A 14,854-nucleotide genomic window follows, 5' to 3' on the forward strand; every position below is an offset into this window, starting at 1 on the left:
TTTTCCCTCAAGAAACGTGGCGGTATATCATCGAAGGCAATCAAATTAATTAAACGCGATTAGTCATGTGAATTTAATCGCGTCGCGAATAAATTTTATCGGACGATATTTCTAAATACGTACCTCGAAAGACGAATATGGCATTAGCTGCGACGACGGCGGCTAGCGTACGTGAATTTGCCGTGGTGTGCGTTAAGTCTCACACGAAACGCGCGCGTAGGTGTACCGTGGAAGCGCCGGCCATCGAAAATTGCGGGGGAACGCGCTCTACTACTACTACCTCCGTACTCGGCGGCTGGGGGGAGGGAATCGAGCGGGAAAAGTCACATACGCTAGCCGCCGCCGCCGCCACTAAACGCTATATTTACTTTACAATGTGCATATCTCTATTTAAAAAGATGTAGAGATTTTATTGCTGCGCTATTGTCGTTGCTTTTCCGCGATGCCGATTAATTAAATAAATTATTTTTAGTTTCTGTAATCGTCTTAGAAAAATTGATATAATTCACATTTAAATATATATTTAAATTACGTTTAATTTAATCAAATTAAAATAATTTTCTGTTTCGATTTTCAATACGTAACATAAAATACGCTGTCGAATCTCGCAGGGAGAGCCATATAGATCCGAATATGGCGATCCGTCCGATCGGTTGCTTTAGGTGGCTACAGACTTGCTCATTCCTAAGCATTCGAGATTGGTATGATGGTAGGCAGAAAACGCGAGGGTCGTCTTAACACGGGCTCGCACACATGTTCCCAGCGGAGGATGGCGTGCGAAGTAAACATCGAGAAAGGAGCGAGGGAGGCCCACTGCTTGGAATGGAAACGACATTCCATCAAACTAAATTCCATTTTATATATAGCCAAGCTAACTTTTACCCAAATCTTTCGCCTGATGAGTACATTTTTCCTCGCCGTAATTAAAAATGTATGCGACACGAATTTGAAATAAAAAAATAAAATACATTGATGGTATTTAACTATCCAATACTCACATTCGTATTAATATTTTTAGCAATTTATATTTTATATTATATTCATTAATATTTTATTATTTTATGTTTAAAATAAAAATTCGATCAATTTTCGTAATGCACGGGCTACAGTTGGCCTCGCTTTCCATCCTTCGTATATCTTAGGCGCTTAAGAAATTTGCGAAATTGCAGGCTCAGTGCTCGAGGGTGCCGTTTACGGTATTCTTTAAATTCTGCCTGCGTAAAATATAAAGTATCGACATTATGTATTTATTATAATGCGACCTAGAGGCAAGCCGATCGAGCAGTCACGTTGCTCAAGAGGCCTCGAGAGAACCGCCGGTAGGAAAAGGAAGAGACTCGAGAGGGAGGGTCGGGAATAATCAATTTATCACTGCAGGTGCCTCTGCGCATTTACATACGCGACGTTGCAGTCGTGGTTCCGTGTTGTAGTCGTTGTTTTCAAGTTCGTGAACGCTTACGCGGGCGTGTGTGCGATGCAAATTGACGATAGATAAATTTATAACACTTTTTACTCGATATAAAAATTGATGAAAGTATCCGAGTGTTATTAAAATTATTTCTTTTTTTATCGCGGCACGTTAAACACGCGTGTATCCCGAGTATTACAAAAAATAAAAAAAAAAAAAAAATAATAAAAAGTTACAAGATGTTAAAGATATGCAAATAACGGAGAGGCTCTCAAGTATTGTTCACAGAACGAATAATGCACTCGAAGCGACGTTAAGACACCATGGTGACCTTGCTAGCGGTACCTCTATAAATTCGTCTTCTTCATTAATCATGAGGAGAGAGACAGGGGTCGCGAGCCTTAAAATATCTTTTACATAATCTCCGAGCAGCAGCGGCAACAGCACCGACACGTGATGTTGACACGCGAAGGATCAACGTCCTGGATCGGGTTGATCGCGGCGCGAGTCACGCTTTAAATATCTCATTCCAATTTTAATGGGGCGGGAACATTAATCGTTAACCGCGACCATCGGCAATCTGGTTCCATTGATCGGCGCTAAGGTCGCGCACTTAATCTATCTTTCTAAGTGCGCCGTAAAACCGACACTAATACGAGCGCAATCTGAGCATGCATTGATTTACGAGGTCGTACGATCGTCTGTCCACGCGCCGCGGTTCCCATCTCGACTTACGTTAATCGTCCTCGTAACCGATACTACATTCACTACTCTAATACACAACATGCAAATTGCCCTTGCTTTCCCTCTGTTTCCACACACTTCAATTTTGCTTGCGATAAATCAAATATTCAGTTTTTCATACATTACGTTCAACAGAAATGAGACTCGCGAAATTCCTCGACAAAAAAAAAAAGATGCACGTATGTTATCGTTAACGACTTGCGTATCGCGCTAGGACGCGTCACAATTTTCCGCATTTTATGAACTTTTGCTTCGTTAAAGTGCGAGCGACGCCACGTATCTCAGTACTGAAAACTAGCTACACGTTCTTATCCCTTCATTTTAGCTCGATCGCTTCTATCTTCTTTTTTTTTCTTTTTTTCTTTTCCTTCGGTGACTTCGCTGCGACGGCAACGACGGTCGACGATAAAATAATCGTAAAGTAACGGGACGTCTCGCCCACGCGACGGTCTTTCGTGCGACGTTACATACTCAAACACCTACTTCTTCTATCTGCATATCAGGCGGCGCAACTTTTCCCTATTCCGTCCACCGGTTCACTCTCGTTTTGGCCTCACGTGAGATAGCGACGTGCTATGCGAGGCGTGCTGCACACCGCCATAAGGGGTTAGCTTTACGACTGTCGATATTGCCATCGTCGTGTCGCTTTAGGTACGGTCTGACCTCGGGACTTCTAGCTCTGCAAACGTATTCCCGCGATCTTACGTATGCCAGCTCATATTTACTTGCGTTCCCACTGCATCGCGTTATAAAACAACTTCAAGCACGCTGCATTTTTATTTTACTCGAGACATTCGATTAACCATAGCCGATATTAATTTTAACATTTTTTACACAATGGGAAATTACCACATTACCTACATTGTTACAATATGAAATATTTGAGACTGAGATTTTTCAAATAGAACGTTGAGAAAGCATATAGCCGAAAATAAAATTAAAATCGTCGCGGTTATTTTGTTACAGCTGTCGCTCTTTTGTCTGTTCCGATTTTCTTCACTCTCTTTCTCTTTTTCTTTCTTTTTTTTTTTTTCTACATTGTTATTTTTCTCTTTAAATCCCTTTATCTCGTCTCCCTCGCTCTCTTCGAAAGCTATTCTAAACTGCGATCCCGCCGCTATTTTGGTTACGTTAAAAATGCATCCATCGAGTCACGTCAACGCACCCATTCGCCGTCGTATCATCGACCTTTCTCAAAGTCGGAAACTAACGCTTCTACATTAATCTCCGATCTCCCCGAAATTACGAAAAGACTCCAAAGACTCGAGTACCGATTAAAATAAAATTAAAATTAAAATTAAACTTGAAAAATGTTACGTGCAGAATTTTAATCTAAAATGAAAAGCTGCGTTGAGAGGAAAAAAAAAAAATTAATATCTCCCTTTCAATTACGTCGCATCGTTATCACCTCGTGCAAGGAGATACGGAGCGCGGCGCGCGGACGCGTGATCGTGTCACTTTGGTAACCGAGTCAATACGCCATTGAAACACTCGATGCCGAGTCATCGAGTGCCTCGTAGAAGCACGCGTTGCGTGCGGATTGCATCCGAGAAGGGAAGATTAGAGGGGCAGCAAGGGGAGGGACTGCATTGTTTCTCTCGCCGTGGCAATCTGTTGTCGGCCCTCTTCACTCGAGTGTCCTCGTTCTCCCCTGACTATCACTACACCGCCAGCATCACCACCGACTATCGCCGCGGCGGCATCACCACCATCGCAACCGTCTAGTCTCACCGTCCACCGCACCGCCCGCTACTTTCATCGAGTGCTTAGACTTTTCGACCACCCTCGAATCGACCCTCCGAGCAACTGCGAACGTCGCTACGCCACTCCCCTCTGCTTCTAGCTGTACCCTTCAAGCACCGACAATTAGTTTCCTATTGACCTATACCGCGGACCCTCGATGGTTGCACCTCGCGAAAGAATTAAACCAGAACAAACAAACAAAGGGACGCTTAATTCAAGAGTAACGCCGAAAATTAATCTGTATTTATGATAAATCAACCACCGTTTTCCGTTATCTTGTTAGCTGAATGCACGATTTGCAGTTAATACAGTATATCGAATAAAATTTTTTAAACGTTTCGTTAGAGCGTTCAACGATTAACGATACGGCACATCTAATTTTAACAGAGAAAAATTAATTGCAGCCTCCTGACACATTCTCGCGCGCCAGCCGTTTGCGATCGAAGGAGCTACGGCCTCATTATCGAATCGTATACACGATCGGCGTTTACGACGTTAGTTGGTCCACGTGCAGCGTTGTATGTGTTTGACACCGTCGATACCAGACGATACCAGTCGGAGGCACGCGTTGGTCGTGAGAGCCAGTGTGTCACGTCCGGCAGGTAGCCGGGAGTAACACACAGAACAACCTCTGCGAGTCTCTTCTGTTCTCTCGCCGTTGTAATTAAACGCGAAGCGGCTCGAATAAAAGTCGTGCGACATCCGCTAATTAATGATGTCGAGGTGTCGAAACCGAGTCGCAGTATTTCACCGAATTCCGTTAGATCCCAGGCGAATCGTTTCGCGCGAATGTCAAAGGCGGCCAACGGCTGGCGGGGGAGGAGACGACCGCGCCATATAGATTCTCGGGACACAGGCAACTAATAGAGCGGAGTGAGGAACAAGCAGGCGAGGAGATAACGGCGAGAGGTCCCGCCGCCTGGTCCGGCATAATAATTTGTGCGCGCCTCATTCTCAATGGTGAGAAGGCGATGGAGAAGGGATGTACGAAGACCGAGAGAGCACGACATCTCAATTACGAGGAAATTTCGATAAAAGGAAGGAACCCGTAATTAAAATCGGCACGGCCGCTATTAAGAAAAATGTTTCGGCAAGAATTTTAGAAAATTTCTAACATACACCTGTTTTCGAATAATATAGATAAAATATAAGAATATTTTATATTTAATTTTATATTTATAAGAAAATATAAGAATAAATAAAAGAATTAAATCGAACTATCTCAACGCGTTTTAACATACGACAGGCTCGCCCTATTGCAACAAGTATATAATGTTAAAGCGTCAATGCACAACAAAAGATCGTAGCGTTCGGGATCAATATTTTTCAACGAAGTTACCTCGTAATAACATGTAAAAAAACCACGTTGTCGGTACACTCGTGAGATCTATTATCTAAAGATAAATTTTTTTAAAGAGAAATCGCGATGCTCCGCGCTGCCGTGAAAGGACTGCGCATCAAACGACGTTGGCGCGAGTTACGCGGTAGAAAACAAAATGCAATTAACGACAATGGCCGCGTCTGTTCATTAGCATTTTTTTACGTGCTCGCTCGCGGCCTTTGTTCTATTTTCATTTCGTTCCATCACGGCGATCTACCGGCTCTCCTCTTTTCTACGGCCAGCCACTTCGCTTCATCGCCGGTGCGCGCTTCATCCCTTCGCCTCTTCACCTTCAGCATCTATTGTTGTCGGCGATGGCGGTGCGCTCATTGTGCTCCGACACAATAATAATTGCGCTAATGATCGCGCTCGAAAAGTGCTTCGTAATCGGCGGGGTAGGGACCCTTTCAGACTCTTTAGCCCGTTCCTTAAAGTAACTACCAACGCGATAAAACCTCCCGCTCGATCAAAAAAGAAAAAGAAAAAAAAAAAATGAAAGAAAGCAATAACAACGCTACAAGTCGAAATTCACGCGTCCAATAATACACGACCGGGATAATTTTTAGCAAACAGTATTAACTTCAAATCTGATCTGTATAGCAAATTACATTTTAAGTAAGCATACGTCAAATACAAAAAGAAAAAAAAAAAAAAAAAAGTGTGTCACGATTAATCGCCCAATTTACGTAACAGACAAAACGAAGAACGCCGACGCGGTCGATGTACAAAGAAGCAAATATGCCCGGAAGCGATCGCCAGAATCGAAGCGGGGGCGAAAAGAAAGGGTCCAGAGAAAAAGGACCGTGGATCCATTTTCTCGCTTCATTCCGCGAACGGTATTCACGTCGGTGCCCGACCACATATTAAAGGGATAATGTAAGCGCGCGCCCGCCCGCTCGCACGTGTGTGCACGAATCGTACGTACGTACCTAGAACGTGCGTTAACGTACGAAAGCGGGTAGGATACGCCACGCGGGGCACTCTCTTCATTTCCAGGCTGTCACGAGCAGAAGAAGATTCGGCCTGCGTTTGACAGCTCCAGGGTCTGGGTTGGGTGCTGCTGCTGCCGCTGTTGCTGCTGCTGCTGCTGCCGGGGCCGGGCCGTAGGTTGAGAGAATCGTGCAGGGGCATGCCGGAGGTGGAGGATACACAGCCGAGAGGATCAACGCGAAGGGACGAGAGAGAGAAGGTCGGCGTGTGCCGGTACTACCGATTATACCGTACTGCATCCGTATTGTTACATCGCGAAGCCCACCCCTTCCACGCGTCCCTTTTCTCTTGCGCGGCTTCAACTCGGGCCGCGCGCTAGCACTCTCTTCCAACAGTATTCATATCTCTCAGCGTAACAAAAAAAAATTGTGTGGAAGCGGACCAATGCATTGTCGAAACAGAGTTACAATACGCGACTTCTTCGGAAATATCGATGACTACGTCGTGTCGCTTTCTTTCTTTTTTTTTCTTTTTTCTTTTTTCTTTTTTGTGAAGAACAAGATACGATCTCTTGGTGAACTTTTTATTTTAATTATACGATTTCTAGACCCGTTCAACTTTATTGCGTCCGTTATACGATAAATTCTTAAGAATAACACGCTAAAATACGACCGCGCAAAAAAACAAATTCTACGGAGGCTTAAATTGAATCATCAAGTAAATGGAATACTCATTGGAGCATGTTGTTACGCAAGAAGCCGGGTGTGAAGTCGTAATTACTTTGCATAGTAATAGCCTCGGCGTGGTATCTGCATATGAAGGTTAAAAGAGAGAACTCGCTTATCGATGTGTAATACGAGGCTACCATGACTTGACTGGTATCAGAAAGGTACATTAAGAATATTATTCTAAAGAAAAATCTAAAAAAAAAAAACTTTAAATAGCATCTATAGATAATTAATTGTACTATAATGTATTATTTTTCTTTCTCGCGTCTGATAAATTATTTCTAAAAAATATTATTTCAGATGCATTATCATTTTCACATAGTCACAAATATAAAAAAAATAAAAAAAACTTGCGCGTTTTAATTAAGTACAAAATTTAACAAAGAAAATAAATATGAATATATTTTAAAGGCGCTGGTGATTACGATCACCTGCCTTGGCGAGTCTTTTGAACGAGTTGTCGAATTTTTATATCCTAAAAAAAATATATAACAATAGCTTTGCACACTCGATGAATTACAATGGCAGCAGCAGCGGCATATCGGGAGAATGTGCGCGAAAAGAAAACCAGAAAAACGGAAGTAGAAACTAAGAGAGAAAGAGAGAGAGAGAGAGAGAGGGGAAAAAAAAAAAGAAAAGTGCAGAGGGGATCTGGAATCGGAGGACCAACGAGATTCCCGATGGAAACTGAAAACGCGTATGGAACAGACGGGTTACGGGAGGGCAGATGCAATGACGGCTGCTGTTTAATATCGGTGCCGCACATGGGCGCACTCCGAGACACATTTCACTAATATTGCACCAGCCAGCCAGCCAGCCAGCCAGGCAGACAGCAGCCAGCAAGCGGCAGCTAACGGAGACAGCGCACTTTCCAGCGCACGCTTTACATATCTCTCGGCGCATTAATATATTCAACACATATGAATATTGCAGAGAGACCGAGAGACACGTACGAAGCGCGATAGAGAAAGAAATACGGGACAGAGAGAGGGACGGCGCGGGAGGTAGGTAGAGATGATGTACTCGCCAGCTAAACCATTGTGCCTATCTTGGGCTTCATGAAATCTGCAATTCTCTCGCTTTCGCTCTTTCACTATCTCCTATTCCGCGTTCCCTTTACCTCTCTTTGTTCCGCGACAGAGCTTTGTGCTTTGTGCCTCTCGCAACTCTGGAACTATTTCCGTGGCTTTGAATAAGGAACTAATGAATACGAACTGTGGATGGTGGCAAGCTTATATATTCCCTTTATAGCTTATATATATATACAATATCGCGTTTATCGTGCGCGTACGTTTCTTTCGTATTCAAGCTACTTCATTTCTTTTCCCACGTGTAGTTGAAATAGCCAGTAAAAGAAAAAAAAAAAAGAAAAAAAAAAGAAAAAAAAAAAGAAAAAAGGCCAGCGATCACAACGAATAGTTTTTATCTCAAAAATGTACGAAAGCCTATAACAAAGACGTTACCGTTATCGTTAATTATTTCCGTTCGCAATCATCGACCGGCACAGTTAAAAACAACTTCGCGTCTCTCGAAAAATGTGTTTCCGCCTTTTTATTTCTATCAACTATTGCCGTTAGTGCATTCCAGCTACGTCGTGCAGTTTCGGCGAGACATTTTCGAGCGAGGCGTTTTCTGCCTCCATGGGAACCAATTACCCTTCCACCCTCTTACGAGAATGGCCGACCCTCTGGGCGATGGTCGCCGGTGTACGAAAGTCCAATACGCGCGTGTGCATACGCTCGAGAGTCGCTGTATGCGCGAGTACAACGTAGCGTGACAACGTACGCTACGCGTGCACATAATATACACGCGTATACGCGCACATATGCATCCGCGCGATCACGTGTACGAAGTACACATACACGCACGTTTCTACGCAACGCTTACATGCATAAATGTTTTATATATACAACATATACGCGGATAAAATATGTGTGTACACGCGTGTACGCGTATACGAGTGTACGAATGTGCATACGCGCACGTACGTTTCCCTATGTCCGACTCCTTGGCAATAGACATCGGAGAGAACAAGGAGAGACGGAGAAGGATGAAAGAGCCAAGTGAGAAAAGGAGAGAGACGCAACAGTGATGGATCGTCCAATCAGTGCCGCGAGATGAAGCACGAGAGAAACGGAGCGAGCGCGGAGGCGAGACCGAAGGAGAATCTTCTCCACCTATGGCACGGTGCGCGATGGACGATGAAAAAAAGAGAGAGAGAGACGAAAAGCGACAGAGAGAGGGAGAGGTCATGGTCGGGTCGGTCTCTTGCTAATCGAAGAACACGAGGTGGCCCTGTGGCGGCTCCGCGCGAGAGAAACTCTCTACCTCGGCTATTCTCCGCCGCCATCACCTATCGCCGGTCCAGCTATTGTGTAACTTGCTCTCAACTAGTAACGAAATTCTCTTCCGCGAGGCCTACAGTCGTGATCAAACTTTCCTGACATTATCCGATCAAGTCCCCAATTAGCTCGCGCACTGAAATTATTTACCCGTATTATCCTTCTCTGTGATTTTTACAATAATCATCTCGCATTATATAATTTGTATTCTAGTATTTTAAATTTAATAAAGTAACAAAGTATCGCAAATTGTAGAACGAGTTTTCTTTCATTTCCTAAATGGACTTATATTTTAAACTGTGTAATTAACGATGTTTGACGAATTTTTTTTAATTTCTAATAAATTTTGTTAATTACATTGACACGTCGGCGTAAGAAACGTAAGCGATATTATGCCGGCCAGAAAGTAGAAAACGTGACAAAATGTACAACGCGGTGATATATTCGGCTACGTCAATTCTTTCATCACCCATAGACATTCGAAATGCACTGCGGGAGATTGAAAAATGATTTCCTAGCAACGACGTAGCACGAGTTACGCCACTGTGCGTAGAGTGGTGAAAGAGAGGAAGAGCGTAGAGAGAGGGTGGCTAACAATGGCCGCCAACCAAAACATCCGATAAATCTAACCGGCCCGGACCTCAAGCCCCGAGGGGTTTTAAACTCTCTCACCCCAAACGCCGACGCGGGCGCAACCCTTACATTACGTTACACACTCACAGAAAAGGGAGCCATGCCGTGTGCTATTGCAGGGCGATACGCGGGAGGGGGAGGGGGCAGGGGGTGGCGAAAGGGGTGGTAGCGGGTGTGCACAGTACGGTGGTTCCGCGCGATGGAGACGGGGAGAAGAGAAGCGGGAGGTGATGTGCGACCCATGAAAAACCAAACCGAGAGAATTCCACCCGTTCTCCTCCTCTTTCACCTCCGTTTCTCCAGCATCCACCCCGTTCCCAGTCTCGGCTAACCTCCTTCTACCAGTAAACGTAACGAGATCCACCGCGCGCGGGCGGTCGTGTACCCGGTCTCTGACGAAATTTCGACGAATTTGTTTTGTTACCGCATCCTAATTCGTTTCGTCCCCTTCCCGTTCGAAGTCGCGGCCGAAATTCCGGCACAAACGCCGCGCTCTGAAATTACGATGCCAACAATACTTTATTCAAAGTGACTTGGAATAGTTATCGAAAGCAGCGTCCTTTAAAATGAGCCTTCAATTTTTAGCGACGTTAAAACGCCCGAACGTCGTATCGATCGCCTCTTTTTTTTTTTTATTTTAATAGAAAAAAACATGAACTATTAAAGTAGAAACGAGAAAAATTGGAACGTTCTTTAATAATCGCAATAAAAAAAAGAATAAATAAATAAATAAAAAAAAATGCCAAACCGATTAAAATATACCGTTTTAAAACCATTCCTATAAAACTTCAAATAACACAGGCGACAACGAAATATGCCTCCATCATCGCGTTCGTAATAGACGAGCGAGACGGAAATATGCAGTCAGGGAAAACACAGAGGCACGTTAATGTCGTCGTCGACGCAGAAACTCGACTCTCGCCGCGTCGTCGCGCAACGTATCGAGAGTTAAACGACGCCTGGAATCTCAGGATTCCTCGACAGTCGTACATAATCAAGCGTCTACGATATTCCGCGCCCGAGCCGAGTGGCGAACCGCGTTTCCGCATCGAAGAATGTCGATAGCTTTCAACTACGTACTTAAATGTATGCAGGTTTGACGTGCTGTTTGCTTACGGAAACGTTAAGATAATTTATAATTGAAAACGCAAAAAAAAAAAAAAAAAAAATCGCATTGGAAAGAATGAAAAGGCAACTCGTCTGCTTTTTTTTAATCTTTTTTTTACATTCGCTGAACAAAATAGCAAAGAGTTATTCTAGCGAGCTCACGTTCACGAAAATAGAACGATATTTCATATCAATCTTATGGACGTAAATCGCGAATTTTATTTGGATGCAATTTGAATATGACAAATTAAACGAAATTTCACGTAGCGGAGCCGCCGGTCGCTGTACGAGTACTTTCAACGCGCATCGGAATTGACTCGATGCTCTTAAACACGGAAAAAAGGCTCCACGTGAGGCTGCGCGAAACGAAGAAGGAAAAGAAGAAAAAGAAAAACCCTTTCTCTCCAGAGTGGCGCGAGCCCAAGTCCGCCCCTCTTTTCTTTACGGATCGGCTCCAGAGAGGAGCGGCGTCCGTGCGACCGCTTACCCGCTCCGTGGGCGGAAGGAAGAGGTCCAGATGAGGAGAACGAGGAGGACGAGAGGCCAGAAAGAGGGACAGACAGGTCGGCCCGAGAGAGGAACCCGCGGCTGCCATGGTTACCGTCGCATTCCCGCCTCGCCTCGTTGCCATGGAGATCGCGGCACCCTTTCCCTCGGCTCTCCTCTCCTCTCCTCTCTTTCCGTTCCTCTCGCTTTCTCTACCGCTTTGCTCGCATGTCGACCGGCACTCTCGCACACGCGAAATTCCGTCCTCCTCGCTCTCGAACGCCAATCTTCTCTTCGACGACAAGGGCCGACTCGCTCTCTCGCGCTCGCGTCGTCCTTTCTTCGCGGAGGGTACCTCTGCTCCAGAAGAGAGGGAGGTCGGAAGAGAGAAGAACAGACGGAGGAGACGGCCCGCGAACAGCGTACGCATGCGTGATACTTGGCCCTTCGCAATATCGAGGCCCGATGCATCTCCGGAACGATTCGATCACTTATCAAACGCGAGTCACTCGCAACCACGTAACGTGCTCTCGGCTCGATGCTTATCTCTGGCGCGTCGCGAGGAGTCTCGACGCCGCTCGAAGAAGGTCGGCACGATATCGGTGGCAATAGGACCGCGCACGCGTAATAACGGAGTAAAACAACGAGCCTGCCAATATGAAAAAAGTTTTGTCGTAAAAAAAGAATTCTTCCGAGTCGCTCGTCGATCATTCTTTCCAATCAACAGCTGTTCAGCCTGGATTTTATGTACACGCGATACCCAGCCGTGTGGTTTTGTAAAGTGGTTACGCAAGTTGCACCCGTCTTTTCACGGTCGCGCTTAATTTAGAAAAGATTAACAGAGTCCCGGCTTCTCTATAATTCGAGCCGCTAATTATCGCCAAGCCGAATCGTTCGCGCGCGAAGCCATCGGAGTTATCAGCGACCTGTTTCGTAAATCGTATTTCTGATTGGCCAATCGGCGTCATCGATATTAATATTTATTCAGCGCACCGAATGCCCGAGGCCGATTAAAACTTGTTTATGCGGCTAACGATTCGCTCCTCCCTCTGAACGCACACGTAGTGCACGCATAAAACAACGACGTCTTTTCCCTCGCTTTTACGCGCGATGCGATTCAAAATAATTAAAGATTAATTCGAGCGAATAAAAGTGGATTTATGGACGGCAGATGTCATTACGTACAACTTTATACTTTACAGCACACTTAAGAAATATAATGAAAATTATTAGTAGTTAAAAACATAAATTGGTTTTTTTTTTTTAAATCGCCGAGTTGTGCAATCTCCATAAGAGGCAATTAATTTTTTTAATTACCCCACTTGTATTATTTATTTACTCGGGGAGCAGTTTACGATCAAGACTTTCTTGATCGGGGAGAGAAAGAAGCGTAAGTGATAATTACAGATATATTGTGGAGGAGCGTAAGACGAACTATAGAATACGAAAGTAATGCATACAATTGATATAAAAAATCTCACGGAAAGAAAATCCCGCACAAAGGTTTCTAAGTGTGTTGAAGAAATATTAGTACTTGTTAAATAATAATTGGGTAACTGTTATTACTAGAAAATTATATCGAATGATATCAGCGTATTCTAATAGAAGCTTTCACGGCAGGTCTAAAATTATTTGGCGATGTGCTCCGATTGACTAACGAGACGTCCATGTAATATTTACACAAATGCAGCCCGTCAAAAAAGAAACTTTTTTTCTTACAAAGATTATTTCGCAAACTAGCGTTATGTGCAGAATAAAATAATTGGCACTTATACGACGAGTCTTCGTCGTATCGGCTTTCGTCGTTAATCGAGAAACGTGTGAGCGGTTTTAGGTGCAAGAAGCGTAAGAAATTCAGATATGTGCGAAGAACTCGACTTACCGGGACTGCCAAGGAAGACCGAAGAGTAAAGGACACCTCGACGCGCGTCGGTCGCCGCGCGTTGCGCGTCAGGAGGCGAACTCCATTCCCTACGAGGACACCATTTGCCTGAAACAAAAATTTGTTTTTTCGTTAAAATTATTATATCTATACTTATAAATTAAGATTATACATATACGTATACATTTTGCGGTTGTAGAAAAAAGAATTAATATTATAGACAGAATCTCTATTCGCGAACAAAATAACCGTCAACACGCCTTTAATCCATTAAAAAAAAAAAAATTTGGCGAGTCAGCAGTTAAATTGCTTGATTTGTTTTCGGATAAAACGTCGATTACGATGTAGCAATCGAAATATTGTAAAAAAAATTATGCTGATAACGCGAAATAGCCTGTTTTCGTGTAAAAATAGATGTTCTCGTATCGATTCCCGCACGAAAACGTTATTATGCGAGCGCTATAGAAAAAAAAAAGTATGCAGAAAGGGTTGATGTGGAGGAGAAAGATTCGTGATCGTCGGCGTCACGACTTCGACCAAAGAGATTCTATCGTGCGGTGCTCTATATGTATACTGTTATAGCACTTTCATTCTTTTTCCAGTAGGTAGCATGCTACGTTATCCCTGCGATTTACTTCGCCGGAATAAGAATAATCCTACAATTATGCCGATTATAATAATTACTTAAAAGTGCGGGAAAGAACATTTTTATGTTAAATTGCACGGTATTCGCTCGACGATAATACTACTCGACGTAATATTAATCAATGCCGTCACGTAAAGCGATCAAACGAAAAATTAAACGGTAAATTAAATCAATAAAAAAAAAAATAATAATAAATTAATAAAATAACAGTTTAATTACTCTTTTTTTTTTTTATATGTGGGCACACAAAAAATTCAGAGAATTTTCTATCTTCCAACTGATTTATCAAGCGGAGAGCACCACTCGCGGCTGCAGTATTGCAATTTTCCAGATGCGAAAATAGGAAAGGTATCTACTTTATTTCCAGGGAGATCCCGGCTGAATGAGGATACACGGTAAGAAAGGGTGGCGCCGGGGGATAAGAGTAAGCCGCGGAGCGAAGTAATTTCACACGAGAGAGTAGGGTCTTGCTGGGTGAGAGGAGATCCCGCGGAGCTATAGTCTTATCTCGGAAATATAGCGGGCACATCCCCCTGCGAAAATTATATTCTTGGAAAGCAGAAAATTGCTTCGCTTCAGCCCGTTCTGTACGAGCGCGCAGTCCACCGATATTAAGTTCTCCGTAACGTTTTTGCATGCGATCTACTGTCGCTTTATCATATAGATACCGAGATATTAATTCCGAATAATATGCGAGGCCTAACAGCGATCCGTGGGCTCATTAGCGATGCCACGGGGCGATTGAGTTCCGAATATAATTTTTTAATTTTCCTCGATCGGCGCGCGTTTCAAACTAATGGATTTAAAAACCTATTCAACGATAT

The 14,854-nt window shown here is 43.8% G+C and overlaps 1 protein-coding gene across 4 annotated transcripts in view; it reads right to left on the bottom strand.

Annotated features, from left to right (window-relative positions):
* Hth (Meis homeobox homothorax) overlaps positions 1-14,854 on the bottom strand; it is a 388,286-nt gene that overhangs the window by 148,364 nt on the left and 225,068 nt on the right. For all 4 annotated transcript variants that reach the window (XM_070670915.1, XM_070670914.1, XM_070670913.1 and 1 more), the window contains one exon: positions 13,385-13,492. In XM_070670915.1, coding sequence (XP_070527016.1) covers positions 13,385-13,492 — 108 coding nt within the window. The remainder of the gene's footprint in view (positions 1-13,384; positions 13,493-14,854) is intronic.

This window comes from Cardiocondyla obscurior, linkage group LG22 (genome assembly GCF_019399895.1).
Source record: "Cardiocondyla obscurior isolate alpha-2009 linkage group LG22, Cobs3.1, whole genome shotgun sequence".
NCBI lineage: Eukaryota > Metazoa > Arthropoda > Insecta > Hymenoptera > Formicidae > Cardiocondyla > Cardiocondyla obscurior.